General features: G+C 62.3%; 1 protein-coding gene and 1 long non-coding RNA gene across 7 annotated transcripts; one reads left to right on the forward strand and one right to left on the reverse strand.

The window, feature by feature from the left end:
• Positions 1–1,165: 1,165 nt before the first annotated feature.
• On the reverse strand, positions 1,166–21,466 carry ADAMTS10 (ADAM metallopeptidase with thrombospondin type 1 motif 10). 6 transcript variants are annotated; one of them, XM_077860204.1, is made up of 27 exons: positions 21,339–21,466; positions 18,963–19,045; positions 18,444–18,597; positions 17,551–17,737; positions 17,013–17,359; positions 16,342–16,498; positions 15,124–15,341; positions 13,395–13,478; positions 13,159–13,304; positions 12,670–12,713; positions 12,420–12,525; positions 12,188–12,334; positions 11,854–11,995; positions 8,880–8,987; positions 8,192–8,337; positions 8,024–8,087; positions 7,053–7,155; positions 6,636–6,769; positions 6,421–6,544; positions 5,422–5,502; positions 5,173–5,336; positions 4,943–5,069; positions 4,720–4,849; positions 4,119–4,323; positions 3,716–3,892; positions 3,481–3,640; positions 1,166–1,942 (listed from the first exon to the last, which is right to left on the reverse strand). In XM_077860204.1, the coding sequence occupies exons 4-27, from the start codon at positions 17,636–17,638 to the stop codon at positions 1,833–1,835; spliced, it is 3,312 nt and encodes a 1,103-aa protein (XP_077716330.1). In that variant the 5' UTR covers positions 17,639–17,737; positions 18,444–18,597; positions 18,963–19,045; positions 21,339–21,466; the 3' UTR covers positions 1,166–1,832. The 6 variants fall into 6 exon arrangements, with proteins under 6 accessions (XP_077716330.1, XP_077716329.1, XP_077716331.1 ...); XM_077860203.1 differs by having other exon boundaries at positions 18,444–18,600; XM_077860205.1 differs by lacking the exon at positions 18,444–18,597 and having other exon boundaries at positions 3,481–3,628.
• LOC144290712 (uncharacterized) lies at positions 13,277–19,530 on the forward strand. The gene is made up of 3 exons (XR_013358280.1): positions 13,277–13,569; positions 13,655–13,725; positions 18,744–19,530. It is a non-coding gene; the product is annotated as an uncharacterized LOC144290712 (long non-coding RNA).
• Positions 21,467–21,742: the final 276 nt, after the last annotated feature.

Here is a 21,742-nt window from a genome sequence, read left to right on the forward strand (position 1 = left end):
CTCAGCTCCGAGCCACCCACCCGGCGGGGAGGAGGCCGAGCACCCGGTATCCCTGCGCTCCGCCCGGCACCCAGCACCCTGCCTAGGAGAGGGCGAGGCGCGCGCCCCCTAGTGGCCACATCGGGGCAGGGGCGCGTTTCTCCCGGAATCTCGGGCAGGGCGCCGGGCTGGGCCCCGGGCCCGGTGTCGGGCAGCCTCACCAATGCCTCCAGCGCCCGCGGGCGGGCAGGCAGGAGGCCCTTCCCCTTGTTGGCTTCAGAGGGCGCCTCCCACGGAGGTGACGCTTGCGCGGAGGCCACACGGCGAGTTGGAGCTGACCAGGTGAAAAAGGAGAGGGGAGGGCACACCTGCGGGGGGAAGCAGCTCTAGCAGCCGGCACCCCTCCTCCGGGATCCAGCAGAAGATGGTGGGAGATTGTGGAACTTCCGGGAGCCCCGAGGCCTGTGTGGCAGGAGCGTGCCGAGTGCCTGGGTGTGTGGTGGCCGGGATGGCAGGTGCCGTGATGGTAGGTGCCGAGTGGCAGGTGCCGGGATGGCGGGTGCTGGGATGGCAGGTGCAGGGATGGCAGGTGCTGAGATGGCAGGTGCCCAGATGGTAGGTGCGGGGATGGCGGGTGCCGGGATGGCGGGTGCCGGGATGGCAAGTGCCAGGATGGCGGGTGCCGGGATGGCAGGTACCGGAATGGCAGGTGCGAGGATGACGGGTGCTGGGATGGCAGGTGCCAGGATGGCGGGTGTGGGGATGGTGGGTGCCGGGATGGCAGGTGCGGGGATGGCAGGTGCCGGAATGGCAGGTGCGAGGATGGCGGGTGCTGGGATGGCAAGTGCCGGGATGGCAGGTGCCAGGATGGCGGGTGTGGGGATGGTGGGTGCTGGGATGGCAGGTGCTGAGCGGCAGATGCTGGGATGGTGGATGCCGGGATGGCAGGTGCCGGGATGGCAGGTGCCAAGTGGCAGGTGCGGGGATGGCAGGTGGGAGGTAGCTCTGAGACCCTCCTTGAGAAGCTGCAGAATCACTGGGCTCTAGTCTGTGCTGGTGATAGGCCTCCTTGGGACTGATGATGGGGACCACCTGCGAGGGGCCGCGGCTGCTTGCATTCGGGGTAAGGACTGCGTGTGACTCTGACACACTGACATATTGACACACATATGCAGCAACGCAAATCTACACAAGACAGAACTTTATTGATGGAGGGCTTCCTGGCGAGGGGTGTGTGGGCCCCAGGGCAGGGCCTGTAGCACCATGATAGGGGCGCCTGGATGTCGGGGTCCCCCCCAGGGCAGGCAGGGCAGAGGTTGTGGTGGATCTTGCCCGTTCTGCCTCAGCCCTGTAGCTGGTCTGGTCCGGGGGAGGGCATCAGGGAGGTGGTGCTAGTCCCCCTCCCCCAGAGCGGACACAGACCCTCCTCTCCCCCTTCCCTCCTCCCCCAGCTCAGAGTGAGGGATCAGCAGTGCTGGGGGCAGGACGCCGGCAGACCCCCTCCCCACCCCCACTCTTCACAGTACATATTCCGGTCAAAGGGGGGGCAGTATTGGGGGCTCCCTAGGAGTGGGTGTAAAGGGCGCTAGGGCGAACAGTTGTTCCCTCCTCAAGCCCACCCTGGAGGGGGTCTCACTGTGAACCGGGAGAGGGGACGAGGAGGGGCCCTGGGGTGGCCAGCCCCTCTCCATCCCCCAGCCGGGGGCCCTGAGGGGGTTCCCAATAAATAACTTCCGGCTTCGTCTCACCCTGCACCCCCAGCTCCGCCCCCTGGGGCTCCTCCAGGCTGGCCAGCTGCTGGCCGGTCCCCTCCCGCCGGTGCCCAGCTGTGGCTCCAGGGGCCGCGCGCTCCCCTAGCGGCCCTGGCAGGTTTTGCAGCACATCTGGCGGAAGTAGGCTCTGCTGCAGAACTGAAATTTGAGCACCAGGGGGCAGTAGGCGACCTTGTTCACATCCTTGCACTCTGGAGCGGGGCGGGAGAAGGGGGGCGGGGGGTCAGAGCTCCCCCCTCCCCTCAGGGGCGCGTCTGCAGCCTGCGCTGGGCTTCCCGGCTTCCCTGTGCCCGGGTCTCCTCGCTTCTCTAAGAGACCTTATAATAAACTGTAAAAGGGGGCTCGTGCACATGTCACTAGGCTCCTGGAGGACTTTGAGGGAGTGCGGGGTCTGGGACTCGGACCCAGCATGAAATCCTCAGAGAAGTATTCCCTTTCAATTATTCTTTTGATCCCTTTGGGGCTGTAATCCTCACTCGTTTCCCTTTGTAACAGACGGAGGACCTCGAGCTCCAGAGGAGTCGCTCCTTTTCAGGGTATTTGTGTATTTTGTGTTCATGGTAATCAACCGGCTGTTTGTGACGATAGTGCGGGCTCCCACTTGGCCAGGGACGTAGGAGACAGGGCCTCGTGCCTAAATAAGGCCTTCACGTGGGTTGTCTTATTCCCTCTCCCTCTTGAGCACCCCCCTCAAGCGAGGATATTATTTATCCCCCTTGACAGATTAGAAGGCACAGAGGAAGGAGCCCAAACCAGGCAGTCTGGTTCCAGTGCCCAGAGCAAGTGATCTATTGCCCTGTATGGAAAATAAGTTTACTGAAGTGGAAAAAAAAAAAAAGTACACATTTAAAGCAGTGGTTCTCAAGGGAATGCGATTTTGTCCCCCAAGGGCACATTTGGCCAGATCTGGAGACGGTTCTGCTTGTCACCACTGGGGGGCAGGAGCGCTGTTGGCATTTACAGACCCAAGTCAGGAGTGGGGCTGAATAGTCTACGGGCCTAGGGCAGCCCCGCCCCCCCAAGAATTATCTGGCCCAAAACACCAATAGTGCTTGAGGTTGAGATACTCTGATTTAAAGAAAAAAATTCGAAGGGTTGCAGAAGGGGAGGTGGGTGAGGGGATAGGGTAGGGTGACGGGAATTAAGGAGGGCACCTGATGAGATGAGCCCTGGGTGTTATCCTATATATTGGCAAATGGAATTTAAATAAAAAAAAAATAGGGACCCCTGGGTGGCTCAGCGGTTGAGCACCTGCTTTCAGCCCAGGGCGTGATCCTGGACTTTCAGGATCGAGTCCCACATCCGCTCCCTGCACGGAGCCTGCTTCTCCCTCTGCCTGTGTCTCTGCCTCTCTCTCTGTGTCTCTCATGAATAAATAAGTAAAATTTTAAAAAATAAATTAAACAAATGAAAATAAAAAAAAATTGGCAGTTAATGGTACAGGTGGAGATGAATTAGGATGAAGGTCATGGAGGTGGGGGGCAGGGTGGTGGGGGGCGGGGCAATGACCTGGGTTTGCGTGTCCAGAAGGATCCTAAAAAGCTTGACATGCAGTGGCGCTTAATACATGTCTGCAGGGAGAGGGTGGTGAAGGATGGCCTGGAGGGGACACCGCAAGGCACCTGGGTGGTTGGAGACGCTCCAGGCCCACGTCCCGACTCCCACGCTCTCCTGTAGCTTCCCCTGGACGGGGCCCTCTTGGGGTCCCCTGGGCTCCCGTCCCACATACCTTCGGGGCCGTCCCCGGGGGGCGCGCTGTCGCACTTGGCTTCGCACTGCTGCGTGGCCGGGGGCCGCAGAGCCTCCGCGCACTCGCGGGACGGCTGGCCCGTGTGGCTGGAGCAGCGCACGGCGCGCTGCTGCTGCCCGATGCCGCACTGCGCGGAGCACTGCGGGGAGTCGCTGCTGAGCCTCGGCCCGGGGCGCCCCTGCCCTTGCCCCCGCCCCCCAGGGCGCAGGCCTACCTCGCCCCACTCGCCCGTCACCCAGCGAGCCGGGGGACAGCGGCGCAAGTTGCAACGCATGGTGGCCGGAGGCTTGGCTGCGGGCGGGCAGTGCGCGGGGGGCAGCGTGGCGCGGTGGTCCGAGCTCTTGCACAGGACGACGCGGTGGCGGAGGCCGGGCCCGCAGCTCGGGGTGCACTGCAGTTGGAGAGGGGGTTTGGGCTCGTGGGCGCTCCAGTCCCCGCAGGCACCGGGGGAATGGGGGCCCAGAGGGGTCAGCGGAGGAGGTGGGGGGCGCACGAGGTCCAGCAGGCGGGGCTGGTGGCAGCAGAGAGGCGCCCGCGTGGGCACCCATCCTGGGCGACCCAGGCCCTACCCCACGCTGCACAGGGGCGGGTTGGGCGTGGGGGAAGGGGCGGCTGACCTCCGACCAGTCCAGGGCGGCCCACTCGGGAGGGCAGGCGGGGCCTTGGCAGGCCTCCAGGACCGGCGGGCGCGGCTGCGGGCACGCGCTGTCGTCCAGCGCCTTCTCCTCGGCGGCTGACACGCGGCGCTGGCACACGACGGAGCGGCTGCGCACACCCGCATCACAGCTGCGGCTGCACCGCGACCAGTTGCCTACCACCCAGCTGCAGGGAGGGGGCGTCTGAGCCAGCGGGCTGGGGATGGTACCCCGATTCCGGGGTACTGGCACATCCTCTTTCCCCCAATAACCATCTTTATGGAAACTGGGACAAGCCTGTTGCTTCTGCAGGGAGCACCCCCAACCTGCACTTCAATACCATCACCCTGCACTCGCTCTGGGGGTGGGGGGGTGCATCACACCCACGGAGATGATTAACCGGAGGAGCCTAAAGAACATTATGGTTCTGACTCCCACTCCAGGAGAGCCCTGACCACCCCCACCCCGCCCCGAAGGGAGCCCTGTCACTCTAAGCCTGGGAGCGCACGCTCCTCTGGCCTGAGCAGCACTGTCACCCCTGCTCTTGTCCTCCCCCGGACCCCGCAACCTGGCGGGCACTCACTCGGGCGGACAGGGCTCTGTGTTGCAGGCGCGCTGCCTCTTGGGCAGTTTGCTGTGGGCACTGCAATGGTGGGGAGCCACGGCCGAGCTGTCCAGCTGATTGCGGCACTCCACGGCCTGCACCTGGCTGCCTGGGGGTGGGCAGGGGACCCGCTCAGCCCTGCCAGGACCAGCAGGTCAGCCCCGGTGACCAGTGCCCTCCCCTGAGCCCACCCCGACCTCACCGCCGGCACACTGGGCCGAGCACTTGGTCCAGGGTGCGTAGTGCCAGGAGTAGGGGGGCAGTGCATCTCGGGCGATGGGCGCGTTGAAGCGGTAGCGGAGGGCAGCCAGCTCAGTCCGGGCCAGCACCTGAGGTGGGGGAGGGGGCCATCAAGGGGAAGCCAAGCTCTAGTCCCCGCAAGGATGCTAACGTCCTCCTGCACCTTGCACACCCCCCCCCCCCCGTCGTTACCATGACGATGAGAGACGCATTTATGGGTCCCAGGGCTTCTAGGCTCTGCGTGTGATCTGGCCCCTGCCGCAGCTGAAAGGTGGTCCCAGCCAGGGGCAGGCGGTGGGGCTGCGGGGTCCCGGGCAGCCCCTCCAGCAGCAGGGACTCCTGCTCCCCCTTCAGAGCTAGGGGGACAGCATAGGGGTCAGAACCCCAGCCACACTGACCCCCTGCTGGCCCCCAGTCCTCATCCCTCCACCTCCAGCTCACCCAGGTGACTGAGGGAGAGGTTCAGGTCCTGGATGAAGATGTGGACGGAGCCTTTGGGGATCCAGACGACTTCCTCATACCCTGGACAGTGGAGCTCAGATGTCGCCCACTTGGCCCTTCCCCCACACCTGCTTACCTCCCCTGTTCCTGGCCCTTGAGGCAACAGCTGACTGTTGCCACACTAGGTGCTCACAGGGACACCCCGCTGCATCCCCAGCTCTGGCCCTGGTTAATAGCTGTGTCATCACGCCCATCTTACAGATGTTAAGACTGAGGCTCAGAGAAGCTAAACCACTTGCCCAGGTTTGACAGCTAGGAAGTGGCTGGGCTGGGGTTTGAACCCAAATGGTCCTGCCTCTCTGACCACCACAATGGTCGGATCCACTCCCTACACCCCAGAGAGCGGCAGGGCTGGGCTCCTGCAGAGAGAGGGGAGCACGGTGGAGGCCCCACCCCACAGAGTGATTCTCAGGGATTTTAGCAGACGGAGTTAGGTTTGCTGGGGGCTCCATCGATTCCGACTTGGGTCCCTCCCCATCCCCTGAACCCTACACTGGGGCCTCACTGTGTGTTTGCTCCCAGAAGTCCCCCTGCTGACCTCCCTGGGGTCTCTCTCCTTCAGCCCAAGGTGCGGAAGCACGAGTTCACCATACCCTGCAGGCGTCCCTCCCCGACTTAGCTTTTTCCTCCAGCACAGAGTTCCTCAAGCCCCCAGCTCAGACCATGGAGAGCGGTCAACCCCTCCCTGTCCCAGACCAAGAGCCAGGCTCCCGGGAAAGGTTTAGGTCACTGCCCTCTTGGCATCTCAATTGCCAAAGTTTAGGGACCAGAGTGCAAGCTAGTCTCTGACCCTGATCTGGGGCATTGCTGTGCCCCTGGGACTTTTTGGAGTCCCCACTGGGCCCCTGGGTCTGAGTAGCTGATGCTGGCTATGGTGATGGGGCCAGTCCTGCCCCAGTCACCAAGTGGGCAGAGGGAAAGGGAATGGGGATCTCTCACCGATTGCAGGTGAAGCTGGGCTGAAGACCCCCTCGATGGTTTCACAGGCGCTGCCGTCACCACCGCAAACCCGGCACTTGTCCTCCCTCAGGTCGGAGCCCAGAACCCGGTCGCAGCCCACATGCTAGAGAGGTGGGGGTGGGGTGGAAGTGGGAGTGTCAATGAGCCCCCCTCCACTCTCTATCCCTTGTCCTCTCTCTGGGAGACCCCTCTACCTTGCACTCGCCACTGACACAAATGTCCACTGTGTCCGGGCGGCAGGGTGTCCCGTCCACCACGGCCGCTGCCCTCTCCGTGTAGAAGTTGAAGCCTTCGGCCAGGCATGTGAGTGAACAGGCCTTCACGCCCCCTGGGGGGCACAACCCCGTCAGACCCAGGGCCAGGCCACCTGGGACTCCTTGCTTGCTCCGTGGGGGAGGTAAGGCAAAGAGGGGCGGGCCCTAGACCCAACCAGGATGGGTAGGTTGGGCAGAGGGAGTTGGGGTCCCCAGCGTCCAGTGGAGGAGCTGTTGAGCCACATCCTGGGCTCTTTGGTTCCTTGGGTGAGGGGGTGCTCACGGTAGACCCCGTGATGCTGTATCCACCTGCTGCTGGCCTCCACTGCCCCATGACCTCCTGGGTCCCTCACTCACCTCCTCGGTATGTCTTCCACGTGTAGAATTTTCCACGGAAGGGGACACTGTCAAATTCAGAGCACTGCATTTCCCTGAAGTCCTGGGAGCCTGGGGGACAGTCCTGGGAGCAAGAGAGGGGGAGAGGGAGGGAGGCCAGGTGTGGGGGATGGAGTTAGGGCAAAGGCCTGAGGCCAGAAGACTGATGCTTAGCACAGGGATGGGTTGAAGGGGTGAAGCTGAAGGCAGAGGAGCCAGGGAGGGGGCTGTGGAGGGCCAGGTGAGAGTGGGGGTGACTTATTAGAGTTTAGGGCAAGCTGGCTGGGTTTCTGGTTTCTAGTTTCAGATCATGAGGCCTTTCTTGAGACAGCAGGCCTAGAAAGGAGGGGGCGTGGGGACTCCCTGGAGACAGGCCCTGTAGGTGGGGCTGAGAAGACCACCCACCCCTCACTCCAAAGCTCTCCCGGCCCTCTGAGCAACCCCTGCTGCGGTAGGCCTTGTGCTTATTGGGTGTGGACCCACAAGACTCATTTGCAGTCAGAAACCCCAACCAGCCATCGGGGACCCTGGCATTTATAAAAGGGGCAGCAGTGGAGACAGAGGAGGTAGGTGTAGCAGGAGGAGCTGGGAGCACAGGACACGGGTCAGGGCAGGACAGTGGTGGAGGTTTTGGACAGAAGCCGAGGTTCCTGGTCAGATATCAGAAAGGAGTGTGAGCAGAGGACCAAAACGTTTGGTCCTGGGTTTGGTGACAGGGAGCCGAGTGGCAGGTTTGGGGCAGGGGTGGGGCGCGCTATAGCTGGAGGAGGTTGTGGGGGTCAAGCGAGTTCAAGGTGGGAGAGGCATCTACTGAGAACTGGAAGGAGCCAGGCGCTTGTGGGGGGAGCCGGGTGGGTCGGCACGGGGGCCCTGGGGCAGTGTCGGGAGGGCAGGGCACGGGTGGCGCGCAAGAGGGGCCGAGGATGCCGCCTTGGGGTCCTGGGGGAACTCACGTCGGTGTTGCAGGAGCGGTGTCGCCGCCTCTCACCCAGGCAGTACTTGCCTCCGATTGTTGGCCTGGAAGAGGTGGGGCGGGGGGGACAGAAGAGATATGGGGCGGGTGTCGGGGAGATAGAGGGCCGGGCGCCCCGGGCTCTTTACAAAGGGTCCTGAGGGCTGACCTGGGGCTGTCGCAGTGCCGGCTGGAGGAGGACACGCCGCCGCCGCACGTCCGGCTGCAGTCGCCCCACGGGGTCCACGGGCCCCAGGCCCCGTCCACGCCCTCCGGCCGCGACCCGAAGGGGACACACACGCGCTTGTAGCACCACTGCGGGGGTGGGAGGGGACGAGTCCGCAGTTCCTTCCTGCCCCGCCACCCCCCACCCCCGAGGTCTCAGTACACCTCGGGTGGGACGGAAGGGCGCTTGGGTGCAAGTGGGGTCTGGGGACCCGGACACAGGCAGCACCGGGCCGCGGCCTAAGCCTCCGGTCCCCGCCGGGCGGTGGAACTCGCTCTGGGACAGGCGCGGCGGAGACGGGGCAGGGGGCGGCCTCTGCCCTGGGCGGGGCCTGCGGGCGGGGGGCGTGGCCAGAGCCGATGGAACCCCACCCCCGCGGCGGCACGGAGGGCGTGGCCTAAAGGCAGGGGCGTGACCAGAGCCAATGGAAACCCTCCGCGGCGGCACGGAGGGCGTGGCCCAAGGCAGGGGCGTGGCCAGAACCGCTGGACCCCTCCCGCGGCTGCGGGGAGGGCGTGGCCTAAGGGCAGGGGGCGTGGCCAGAGCCGATGGAAACCCCCCCGCGGCAGCTCGGGGGCGTGGCCCAAGGGCAAGGGGCGGGGCCCAGCTGGCGGCCCGGGCCGGCGCTCACCCCCTTGTCGATGGTGTGCGTCTGGCACAGCGTGCCCTCGGCGGCTGGAATGCTGTTGGTGATGCACCGGTTGCTCTTGCTCAGACACCACAGCTCGCTGCAGACCTCCTGCGGGCCAAGGCGCCCGCTCAGGCTCGCCCCCCGCCCCCCTCCCTCCGGCGGCGACCCCCTCACTGCCGCCTAGCAGTGGGGCCCCCCCGGCGCCCCTCGGCTGGGTCTCAAGGAACCTTCTTGGATCCTCCTGTGGGGCATGGCCTGAGACCTCCCCTCTGCCTTGTGAGCGGCACTTAGCCAGCGTCCCTGTGCGCCGTAAGCAGCCTTAGGCCTTACTACCCCCATTGGACTGTGAGACAACCAAGGCCCAGACGGGTCAAGTCACTTGCTAGGGGTCACACAGCTTCTGATGAGAGGCAGCCTGGGCTCTAACCCAGGCCTTTCATGGGCTGGGTCTGTGACCTCATCACGCTGGTGCCTCCTGAGTCTCCAGACCTGCTGAGGAATGAAGAGGATTCTGCATTCCTTGTTGGGATGGGTGAAGCAGTCTCTGGGAGGAAGGAATTCTGAACACTCTGGCCTGGAAGGTGGCTCAGGTCAAAGCCCTTGTCTCTAATTTTCTCCAGCTGGTGGTCCTCCTTGTTGCCCCCCCTCCCCCACACTGAGGAAGCTTCAAAAGCTTTTAACCTATGGAAGGCTGGACAGGAACAAGGCCAGGCTGGATCTGGGTGGGACATTCCTCCACTCCCCGCCACCCCTGAAAAATCTGACCACCTTCCTGTCTGAATCCGGCTTGGGCTGGACCAGTCCCAGGAAGTCACTTGGGCCCTTTAGATTAATATTCCTGGACAAACCTCACTGGGTTTAGGCGTGGCCAAATCTCTGATACTCTAGCATACATCCTGCCCCACCTCCCAGGCCTCCCTCCTCCCCCCGTAGTGGAGATCCTTCACTCTCCTTTTTATAATCATGTGCCATTTCCTCTTTGAACCTCATCCTTTTAAGTTTTGGCGATTTGGGACTGGACCAATCGACGGCTGCAGTAAGGGCCAGCCTCTGAGAGACACTTCTTGCACACACACATGAGAAGTTCAGAAGGTTGTTCTCAAGCCGGCTCCTTCAAACGTCCTGCAGAGTCCCTGCCTTCTGCTCCTTCAGAGGACACGTCCCAGCTAAAAACTCAGCCTGGTTTTCTGGCTTCACTTGGCCTGTGTCCTCCTGGCCATTTGTAAAAATAACACGGGGTGGGGGGAGGGGGGAAATCCCAATCCCACTTCTGACACCTCTTAAAGAGAATGGCTATTCCGATCCCACTCTTCCTCCTCTCCACACGGAGGCGCTGTGTTGTATGTGAATGAGCTCTGGGCCACTCTGGGAGACTTCAGCTCCCACAGGGACACAACCCCCCACCCCCTGTTTTTTCATCTAGGAGATGGGCCTTGCCTACAAAAAAGGCTGAGAGGCATGTGACGAGTAGATCTGAGAGGGATTGCATAAATGCCCTGTTATTGTGTAACAGTGACCACGGCTATCTCTGAGGTAGGTACTAGGCCCAGCTCTTAATACACGTTAGCCAAGTTATAGTCAATAATTTTGCCCTTTGTCAGGGGTGCCACGAAAATGTTCCTTGGAGAAATAAAAGGAAGAATCAATTCAGCATACAGCCAGCACTGGTCCATGCTCCATATTCCGGCACCTCCTCTCCTCCCCTGCCTCATTAGAAAATTTGGAGCCACAGAGAGCTCTGGATTTGAGTCCCAGCTCTGACACGTTCTCCAACTGTGACATTGGGAAAGGCACCCTCCCTATGCCCCAGTCCCTTCATCTGTAAGGTGGGAATAGCAGGGTTGTCGAAAGAGTTTAAGGGAGAGGATACAGATCACATGCTTAGCACATAGCGAGCGCTCGGTAAATGTCAGCCATTGTCATCATTGTTGGGATACCTGGGATACAGCAGATGCTCAAGGGTAGCTTCCAGATCTGTTAGAAATTTTGTTAAGGGTGCTGTGGTTACCAGCCAAGTTGGGGAGGGTGGGCAAGAGCAGACTACGGAAAAATTATTCCAGGCTATGTCTCCTTGTCGTGCACTGGAATGACGAGAGGACGTTTGAACAGCTGCCTGTTCCTGTGTTGAGTGAACATGGCCTTAGCTTGGACGTGGCCCTACAAACTAATCTCTGGAATCTCGAGGAAGCCAGTAAGCTTCCAGCTTCCTGGGGGCAGCTGGGACTGGGACCCCCCAGTTTACTTCTCTATGAAAGGATGCAGCTTTGGGATGTCAATCTAAACCTCACAAAGAGTGAGGAGGGTGGTTAGGAAACCCCAAGGGTTGGGGCTGGGTGACCTTGTGAACCAGTTGGTGGGGGTTGTGAGGATTGAAGACAGGGTGCCCTTGGAAGGCTCTATCCGGTTCTTTGCCAAGTGGGGAAGATGGGCTGTCCCAGGGAGCTGTTTCCACCCCAGTTGGAATGTTTGGTTAAAAACTGCCCAGCTAGGGATCCCTGGGTGGCGCAGCGGTTTGGCGCCTGCCTTTGGCCCAGGGCGCGATCCTGGAGACCCGGGATCGAATCCCACATCAGGCTCCCGGTGCATGGAGCCTGCTTCTCCCTCTGCCTATGTCTCTGCCTCTCTCTCTCTCTCTCTGTGACTATCATAAAAAAATAAATAAATAAATAAAATAAATTTAAAAAAAACTGCCCAGCTAGGGGGCCTGGGACTTGAGTCTGCTGCAGCCCACTGGTGGCCTGATATACTGGAGAGAAGTGGTGCCCAAGCTCTCCCCAGCGCAGCCCCCAAATCAGGGGTCTGCAAGACCAGGAGATCCCATTCTCCATCCCAGTCACTGTCTGAGCGTGCGTGACATTTGTACACCCATGCACCTCTTTCCCCCGGTCCCCACGGGGGCTCACCCCCTCCCCAGCTCTCCCACCCCCTGCGGCCCCTCCCCTCCCAGGAAGGAAAGCAGGAAGGCTCTCTCTACCCCGTATTTACACTGACGCGATTTGACTCCATGTTGGAAGCGGCACTGTTCATCTGCGTCATAGGCCTGGCCAGGTGCCACCGTTGGGTACACGAAGTCCTGTCTGGGGGGCCGGTTGTTCAGGCACAGCCCCAGGCCCGAGCTGCGGTGAGAAGAAAGTAGCTGTCATGTTAGGGGGCTGCAGGCACAGGGCTCGGGGCGCCCCGGCTGGGTGCGGGTCCTGGGGCGCAGCCCTGCAGGGAACAGGACCCCTCCCAGAGGCAGCTCCGGCTTCCAGACCCTTCCCCAGCCAAGGCGAGCATGAGTGTGGGCAGGCAGGAGGGCACGTCCTCACTCCAGAAAGCTGGTGATGTAGTCGCGGCTGCAGGATGACCACACGAAAGGGTTGGTCTTCATGGTGATGTGGGCGGCCATGAGCTTGGCCGGGTCCTGGCCGCGGGCCCCGCAGCTGTTGCCCACGCCGTCGTGGTTCATGCCAAACCTGGGGAGAGCAGTGTCGGCTCCGCCGGTGCCCGAGGAAGCTGCCCGGCCGGCCCGTCCTCCCCTTGCGCTGTCCCCAGCCTCACGTGTGTCCAATCTCATGGGCGATGGTGAAGGCGGTGGCCAGGCCGATGTCCTCGTTAATGCTGCAGCTCCGCTCGCGCTCGCACATCCCACCCACGGGGGCCAGGCCTGGGGGACGGGCGCGTGGGGGCTGGGCTGGGCTCAGGAGGTGCAGGACAGCCCATCCACCCTGCCCGGTCCCCACCCTGCCAGGGCCGGGGTCACCCCGTCCACTGCCTTCACGGGGGCCTGAAGCCTACAGGGTTTAAGTACCTAGAGTGCCACAGGGTTTGTTCCTATAGATGCAGATGTCATAGCTGTGGAAGGAGAGGGGCGGGGTCAGGGGCTGGGCGGCCTCCCTTAAGCCCTACTGGTGCCACCAGAACCATCTCCGGAGGCTCATTTCTCCTGGGAGGCACTACCTGCCTCTCACCTGGAGCCCCATGCTCTGCCCCAAGCGGACCTTGGGGATGCTGGGGGCACGTAAGTGGCTGACCCACTGCATCAATGAGACGGTGAGCGAACGAGTGTGCCTGAGCCCAAGTGGCTCAACTGTCCCTGCCTGCCCTCCCCCTGCTCCCCACCCCCCACCAGCTCTCAGGCTCCCAGCAACCCCTCCCCACCCCTGTCTCCCCACTGGGGTGGCTGTAGCTCCTCAGCCTCTCCCATCTCCCAGCAGAAGTGACCCCTGCTTGGACCTGGATGGTCCCTGGGACCACTCGATCCCCCGGCCCATGTCCTGGGGTCCTCCCCGCCCCTCACCGCGTGATGAGCACCGCTGTGTCATGGTTGGCCACACCGTTCTCCGGAATGGCGTTGCCATGGCCGCTGCGGTTCACGATGGATTTCTGCCACTTACAGAAGCTGTCCAGGGACTTCCCGGCGTGGTGGGTGATCTCCAGGGTGGGCTGCGGACAGACAGAGAGGGCCATGGGCGCCAGCCACCCTGGGAGGGCAGGCAGCGCTGGTGTCGGGGGCAGGTGGTGGGGCCCTCGCACCTGGTCCTCCGTGAGCAGGATGAGGCGTGTCACCAGGATATTAACGATGTTTCCCAGACTCGAGTCCTGGAAAAGTTTGGCAACCTGACCTCCAAGAAACAAGAGAGACCGAGTCTTAAGAGGAGCCCAGAGCAGAAGACAAAAAGCGACACATGGCGTAGCCCTCTTTGACCAAGTACCTCCCGTGTGCTGGGCCTCGGGCTAAGCCTGCTGTGTAGATCTCCGCCTGAATAGGAACCATTGTCATCCCCATTTTACAGAGGGGCAAACCGACACACGGAGAGGTCAGGACACACAGCAGGGAGGTGCCACGAGTAGGATTCGCGTCTGGGTAAGCCTGCCCCCAAAGTGCTGGTTGCTTACCAGTCCATTGCTTTGACTCACCCCTGTTCAGCTTGTGCATTTGTCCTCCATCCCTATGCACCCCTGCAGCTGCCTCAAGTGTGTCTGCCCAGAGGCGGCCTGAGGGATGTGCACATTTGGCCTCATTCCACAGCTGTCCAAGGGCACCAATTTGGGGGCGCCTGGGTGGCTCAGTCAGTTAAAGGTCTGCCTTCGGCTTGGGTCATGATCCCAGGGTCCTGGGATTGAGCCCTGCATTGGGCTCCCTGCTCGGCAGGGAGGCTGCTTCTCCCTCTCCCCCGCCACTCCCCCTGCTTGTGCGCACACACTCTCTCTCTCAGATAAATAAATAAAATCTTAAAGAAAATAAAGGTACCAATTTGAGCAGCACCACGAGAAGGTGGAAGTGTGGGGGGCAGGAAGCTCTGCAGACAGTGGCGAGGGAGGAGGAGGAGGAGGCCCGGGGTGAGTGGGCACAGATGACGGAGGCCACACCGTGCAGTGGTCTTGGAGCCTGGGCCATCACTGTCCCATGTGGAAACCCACAGAAACCCTGGCAGGTTCTAGACAACTCTGAAAGTCCGGGGTGGGGGGGCAGCAGGGCTAGGGCAGGACATAGCACCATCACACCCGATCACCCGATGCTCTGTCAACACATCGGGCCATCTGTCTGCCTTTTCTCTTCCCTTGTGGCTTCAGTGAAACAACAGTGCCACTTGTCGGGCTCTTACCGTGTGCCAAACGCTCTGTCTGGCTTCCCTCCCCCCGACTCGTACCCTCTGTGGTGGATACTATTACGATACCCTTTTGCAAAGGTGGAAACTGAGGCTCAGAGAGATCCAGAGTCTTGACGGCATCTGGTAGGGGCACCGGATAGATTCTGAGCATGGGTCAGCGAGGTCACCCACGTGAAGTCACAGGTAGGTGCCTGCAGGCCAGTTCGGCTGCACACAGATGTGTGCCCACGTGTGTACTGCTAACCTCGGCAAGTACGTGCACGCCGCGTCCTCAGTTTAGGCAGCAGACGCTCACACAGCACCTCGCGTGTGTGCCAAGTGTGGTTCCAAGCACTTTATTGCTTTGCTGCAACCACTTTAGCCTTGTGAAGGAGGTACTGTTATTATCCCATTTCACAGGTGGGTAAACCAAGGCACAGAGGGGCAGTGCCGTGTCTGAGGGCACACAGCTATAAAGGAGAAGAGCTGGGAGCGTGGACCCAACAGCCTGTGGGCCCCGGGCCAAGATTCCTAGCCACACGTGGGCTTCTTTTCTCACTCTGCCCCCTCCATTTGGGTTCCCTAGCCTCAGGTCACGGCTAGTGGGGGGGATGGTGACACCCCTTCTCCAGGTCTCGGGGCTCCACGGCCAGGGAGGGGGAGGCACTTACAATGTTCATGATGGCCAGCACGTACTGTTCCACGTCTCGGCGCCCGTGGTAGGCCACCATCATCTTGTCGGCCACCACCAGGGTCTCCACGTAGCGCTCTCGGCTGACCGAGCGCTTCAGGCCTGGCTGGCCACGCTCTGTTTCATTCCCCAGGGGCCTGGCAGGTGGCGGCTTCAGGGTGCGCAGCCACCACGGCCGCCCCTTCCACGGTTTCTCGTCTGGATGGACAATTTCTGGTCATTCTGTTGCCGACTCTTATTGTCCAAGAACCTGCCTGATGGCGCATCTGCCCAATAGGTCATCAGACCCCTCATTCTCCTGCTACTGGGTGTCCTGGTTGTACCATGTCTAGTCCTACAAAAAGGTCCATTACCCCGGTGACAGGTTCTATGAGGATTTGGCTGTCCCACTGCCAAACGGGTGGGTTGAACAGCCATCCTGGACCCCACAGCAACCAGCATGACCAGACACCTTCCTGACAGTTCCGTTATATATGTGTGTAGCCACCTGCCTCAGCACCGGAGCTGTGTGCTTCTACGACTGTGGCCTTCCAACTGTGCCACGTTCTCAACAACGTGCTGCCCAACTGGGTAGCCATAGAACCCCACTGCCCGATGGTCTTACTGCCTGGCGGTCCCACTGGCCATCCGACTGTGAAACCACCCACATTTCCTGCTTCTACAGCTGACCGTGGTTGTAGGTTTGCCACGGTGTCCCACTCCCACACGTCAGATCGCACTCCCCCTGTGAGGTCCCTGCGCTCGGCACTGGCACAACCGCCCCTGTGGATATCTGTCTCGTCTCGCTTCCTTTTTCTCCCACCTTCTGAACGTCTGGTCATACAACTGTCCTCCTGCGAGTCTGATTGTGATCGGACCTTCTGTACAGTGTTCTCACTGTGCAGTGGCTCGGCAGTATCGGCCACTCCCCGGCCGCGTAACCGTCTGGGCACACAGTAATCCTGGAGATGCAGGGTTTTACACCTGAGCACCGGTCTGGCAGTCCAGCTGCCTGTCTCACTCTCTGCTGGGCCATCGGACTACGGCAGTGATGGGTGGGCTGCTGCACCGCCCTGCGGTCCTGCTCTCTGGCTGGCTGCCCCTTCTCCCTGCACATAGCTACCTGCCAACCTCCTGGAGGGAGAGACGCTGCTGCCAACCTCTGCCTCGAGCCAAAGACGTGCAGCCCCTCTGCCCGTCCCCAGAAAGACAGATGTACCTCTCACTCCACAGGCTGTGTCCAGGTGGGGGTGACGCAGAGAGGAGCGCTTGTACACCACATGGGGGCCACTCTCCTCTGGGCCCTGGGCCCCTTTGGGCCCACCTTGCAGGGGCTCGATCAAATATTCTTCTTCATCTGCCACGATCAGGCCGTGCTGGGGGTCGGGGGGTAGGCAGAGGGCTTGGATCAGTATCTGGTTCCCAGCGGGACCCTGCTCTGTCTTTATGATTTCATTCTCTCTCTCTTCCTGGCTTTATGTTGCTATTTCCTCTTTAACTTCCTGGGGACGAAGTTCAGTTCATCAATTTTCAGCCTGACCCCAGGGCTACACATTTTCCTCTAAGTTCTGCTTTAGCCGCATCCTAAAATAATCCTTTGGATTAGCTCAAAATGCTTAAAAAAATATCCACCATAGGGTGCTTGGGTGGCTCAGTGGTTGAGCATCTGCCTTCGCTCAGGTCGTGATCCTGGGGTCCTGGGATCAAGTCCCGCATCAGGCTCTCCCACAGGGAGCCTGCTTCTCCCTCTGCTTATGTCTCTGCCTCTCTGTGTCTCATGAATAAATAAATGAAATCTTACAAAAAACATCCACCATGATTCCTTCCCAGACCTATACTTAGAAGTGCTTTTCTTAACTCCTAAACTCGTGGGCATTTCCTCCTGCTTACCAGGCCCCCACAGGTGCTGATGGCCACGTGGGAGCTGCCGGCCTGGCCCTGCAAGTGGCCGGCGTAGAGGCAGTGGGGCCGGGCAGCCCTCTGCCACGCCAGGCCCTCCCGTGTCCAGTACTCCACGGAGACGTGCCCTGCTAGAAGGCGGGGGCTGCGGGTTAGGTTCAGCAGGAAGTGGGTGCTGGGTGCAGCCACCTTGTAGAAGAGGCGGGACTCTGTCGTTGGCCTTGTGCCCCGACGCTGCCTCCGGGGAGCCGGGGGTGAGAAGGCCAGCAGTGCCCCATTGTGGTCCACTCGAGTGGGGAAGGCGATCTCATAGCTCTCCAGACTGGACAGGAACTCATCTGTGGGTGAGGGTCAGAGGCTTGCGGTGAGCCCGGGGAATGAACGGTCCACGTCTGAGTTGCGTGGCTACGGGGCAATGATGCTGACCTCACTGACCCCAGGGCCCTCCCCCAAGTGACTGCCATCCCAGCCCCACTGACCCTTCCTCGGCTCCTTATTCCCTCCCCATGCTGCCCCTGGACACCCCTACCTTGAGACCGGAAGGCATGTATGACTTCGAATGTGAGGCCCAGCCCCAGGGTGAGGGCCCAGCGGAGGATCTGGCAGGCGGGAGCCATAGAGGCCACGTGTCCACATGTCTCTCTCCAGCCCCGGCTGCCGGCAGCCCCCACAGCACCGCCTCCCCTGTTCACAGCCTGGGCAGCATCACCGGGCTCCTGGGAGGGAGGAGGTGGGTCGGGGGGGCGGGTGCCTGGTCCTGCTGCCCGGTGTGGCCAGTGCCAAGGCCCCTCACTCCCATCCCCAAGGATGCCCATGGCATTTCCTCACTCAGAAGTCCCCCTGCCCCCACCCCTTCCTCATCCTCTCTCTACTATTAGGATACGCAGGGATTTTGGCTCTGTGGACACCTACTACGTGTCAGCAACTGGCCTGAGTGTTTTCACACCATTTCATTTCCACAATAATCCTGAGGATTGGTTCACTAGGTAACAACTCTGCATGGTACGGATCCCGTCCCTGCCCACCGAGGGGCTGTCTCGGGGAGTGACCCCCGTGAGAGGAGTTCAGCTTGTGACAAGCTCTCCGGAAGAAATAACTGGGAGGCTCATAAGCAGGCGTGGTGAGGGGAATGGGAAGAAATTCATCATGTGAAGAGACAGAAGGTGCCCAGAGAGAGGAGCAGCAGGGGCAAAGGCCCGGGGGCAGGGAGGAGCTTGCTGTGGCCCCCAGGACCACAAGGGCCAGTGTGGCTGGGCAGAGTGCCCGAGGGGGAGGCTGGCCTCGGACACACTTGAAGGCTGTGTTGGTCAGTAGGCATTTGCAGCCCAGATTAAACCAGAAGCAAGTCCTTGGCTCCCCCCACGAACCCCGTCTGACCTGGGCCCTGCCACTGGATCCCCTGCCATGGGTAGTGTTATTCACCCCGCCAGGTGGCCTCTGTCCCTGTGACCTCTCCTCCACCCTTGTACTTCCAGCCGGGCCCCTGGTTCTGCTCCTTCTCCTTTCAGATTCTTCTTTCTGGAAGCTCTAGGCTTGCCCAGCAGGTCTGTTTCTCTGGCATCTGTACCGGGCCAGCCTGCTGCGCACAGACACCACTTTGGGCCACTACCCTGTGCCAAACCCTCCTCCCCACTCCCGTCTCCACCCTCCTCCTCCTCCTCCTCCTCCTCCTCTTCTGTGCTGTTTCCCCCTTAATCACACACTGTCTTGTTTTCTTTGCAGCCTGGCCAAGTCTGAGAGTCGATCTCCAAACAGGGCAGTTCAGCGCATGAGGGACGGAGCCAGGTTTTCAACAAGATGCAGACTTAGAAGTTGACATTACTCGCTCCTGCTTGGACCCCTCCAGCAATGGGGACCTCACTCCAAGACACTCTGTGACCCTACTGCTCCCTTCGGCTGGGCTAATGATTACCCCTTGTTTTTTGGTTTGTTTTTTTTTACCTTTGGGGGGCTTCAGTTGGTGGCGTGGTGTCGGGACACCTGTGCGTGAGCCCCTCTGGGCCTCAGCACCTCTTCTTCAGCGCCTAGACAGGGAGGGGGCAGTGAGGAGGAGCTGCGCTGGGTCTGAAGTTCAGGGGTGGCTGAGAATACTCCGACCCTGGTGAACCTCCTCTTGGAGTCCATCCCCCCTCAGTTCCTAGTCCTTCACCAAAGCTCCCTCCTCCCTCCTCTGCCTCCCCCTGCCCCCATCTCCTCTTGCCTCCTCTCCTCAATTCCACTCTGGAGACCTTGACCAGCTGGGAAGAAACCCCTTCCTGGTCAGGTTCTCCTGACCCTCTCCCTGCCTTAACCCCTTCCCCTCCACAATCTCCGTAGCAGTGTGAGGCTGGAACCCCCTGCCCCCAATCCTGCCCCTCTCCTTTCCTGCACTGCCAGGCCCGCTGCAGAATCTTCCTCCCACAGTGGCTCTGGTCCTGGCTGCAGGGTCTTTCTGCCTCTCCTGCTTGCTCCCCACCCCTGAAGTCCTCACCACCGTCCTCTGGAGCTGGGCCCCCCCTCTCCTCGACCTCACAGCCTCCTTTGTGCTTCTGGCTCAGGTTGGGGAGGGTGTGGAAGGACCCAGCAGGGGTGGGTGGGGATGGGGAAGGGTCTGGAGGGGGAGGGCACACAGGTATCTGCCAGAGCCAGGCAGGGAAGAGGAAACCGGACAGTGGACAGTGGCCCGGCCTGCAGGGTGGTGGCGCTTGGGGGTAGTGGCAACAGGTCAGTGGGTCTGGGGAGAAAGTGGTACTGATGGTGGGAGGTTAGGGGCTTCCAGGGCCCTCCCAGCCTGGCCAGGGGGCACCAGCAGGGGGTCTCCCCCGGCGATGTGCGCGTGACCGCGTGCGTGCGTAGCCGGGGAAGAGACTTTGCGTGTGGTGTGTGTGCCCATGTGACCCTGCGTGTGGCCCTGCGTGTGCCCGGGTGGCTGTGTGCGCGCGCACGCACGCGCGCGCGTGCCCAGGCTTGGCCGCCCCTCCCGGCCCCTCCTCCCCGGAGGCAGGAGGGAGGCGGCCCGCAGCGGGCCGGTGCCAGCGCTGGAGGAGGAAATGCCGCGCGGAAGCGGCCCGGAAACAGCCGAGGCTCCGTCCCAGCCCAGGATCCGGGAAGGAGCCGCCGCTCCACGCCCAGACCTCCCGGGCCGTGCGCGGAGACCGGCCCCTCGGTGGAGGCCTGCGCGGAGGCCGCCCGGGCAGAGGCCTCCCCCCGCCCCCGCCCCCTCCCTCCGTCCCTCCCCCCGCCGGGCGCCGCGCATCTGGCGGGGCGGGGGGCAGACCCCGCCGGGAGAGCAGACAAAGGCCCGCCCGCGGCCTGCGGCAGGAGGGGGCAGGGGGGCCGGCGCCCCGGCGGGTCCCCCCCGACCGGCCGCTAATTAAAGGCCCCGCGCCCGACGGGCTGGAGACACTCGGCGACGGCCGGCTGTGGCCTCGGCGACCGACCCGGGGGAGGTGGAAGGTGCCACTCCCACGCCCAGACACACAAACACGCGGGGCGCGACGGACACTCGAGGGTGACCCCACCTGCGCAGCCGGGGACCGACAGCTGGACAGCTGGACACCGCACACCCACAAAGGACTCCCACCCCGGCACACTCAGGACACACTCAGGACACACACGTCCCGAGGCAAACGCACAAGACACACAGCTACACACTCTGCAGACCTCTGTGCACACGCACGTACACGCTCATTCACACACAGGAGACAACTCGGAGACAAACACACACTTGGGCCTACACGCACAGACACGTACACACTCGTTCACACGCTCACACCAGGCAGCGGGCGGACTCGGGGTCCCGCAGACCTTGACAAACACACCGGACACGCTCACTTACGCGCACTTGCTCACACTTGTTACACTCAGACACACCCGGAGGCTGCACAGAGACGCTCACACCTCAGCTAGACATCGACACACAGAGCAGACGCTCGCCTCCGTGCACACACTGGCTTACACTCACACCTATGCACACACACACACACACACACACACACACCGCCCCGGAGCATCGCACACAAAGTCAAACACACCCAGACGCTCGTGGGCATTTTCGTGCAGACTCACACATGCAGCCTGCAGCGCTCACACCTACGTGGATGCCCTCACGCTCCCCGACACACGCGCGCGGGCGGCACACGAACCCAGGCGGGCGGGCGCCCGCGTGACCTCGGTGTCGCACACACCCGGGGCCCCCGCGGCCGGACCGTCCACAGACCCGGGCCCGCGGCCCGCCCCGCCCGCCCGACGCGGACACACAAGGTCGCCCGCGGCCGCCCCCCCCCGGCGCCCGCCCGCCCCGCGGGGCCCGCTCCCCGCCGCGCCGCCCGCCTCTACCTGCGGCCGCGCGCCCGCCCGCCCGGGGCCTCCGTCCGCCGTCTCCGCCGCCGTCTCGCCGCCCTGCGCAGGAAGGGAGGGAGCGAGCGCGGCGGCGTGGCCGGGGGAGGGGGCGCGGGGAAGGCACTTCCTGAGCCGCCTGCCAGGGTTATAAAAAACCCCCAAACCGCGCGCGGCCAGAACCCCGCCCGCCGCCGCCGCCGCCGCCGCCCGGCCTGGGCCGCGGGCTGGACCCGAGCCAGGGACCCGGGAGCTCGGGCCGCCCCGCCCGGACCGGCCCCGCGGTGGGGGCGGGGGGAGGGGGGCAGGGGGGAGGCGGGGGGGCTGAGGTGGGGGAGGAGGGGGAGGCGGTGTGTGTGGGTAAGGTGGCAGGTGGGGGAGGGGAGAGAAGCGGGTGGGGGAGG

This window comes from Canis aureus, chromosome 19, assembly GCF_053574225.1.
Source record: "Canis aureus isolate CA01 chromosome 19, VMU_Caureus_v.1.0, whole genome shotgun sequence".
Taxonomy (NCBI): Eukaryota; Metazoa; Chordata; class Mammalia; order Carnivora; family Canidae; genus Canis; species Canis aureus.

Coding starts and splice junctions, on each gene's coding strand:
- ADAMTS10 (XM_077860201.1), bottom strand. CDS start 17,638: ATGGCTCCCGCCTGCCAGATCCTCCGCTGGGCCCTCACCCTGGGGCTG. Junction 15,342..16,341: donor CACAGCCTGTGGAGTGAGAG/GTACATCTGTCT, acceptor TTGTCCATCCAG/ACGAGAAACCGTGGAAGGGG. Junction 12,714..13,158: donor ACAGCGGTGCTCATCACGCG/GTGAGGGGCGGG, acceptor CTCCTTCCACAG/CTATGACATCTGCATCTATA.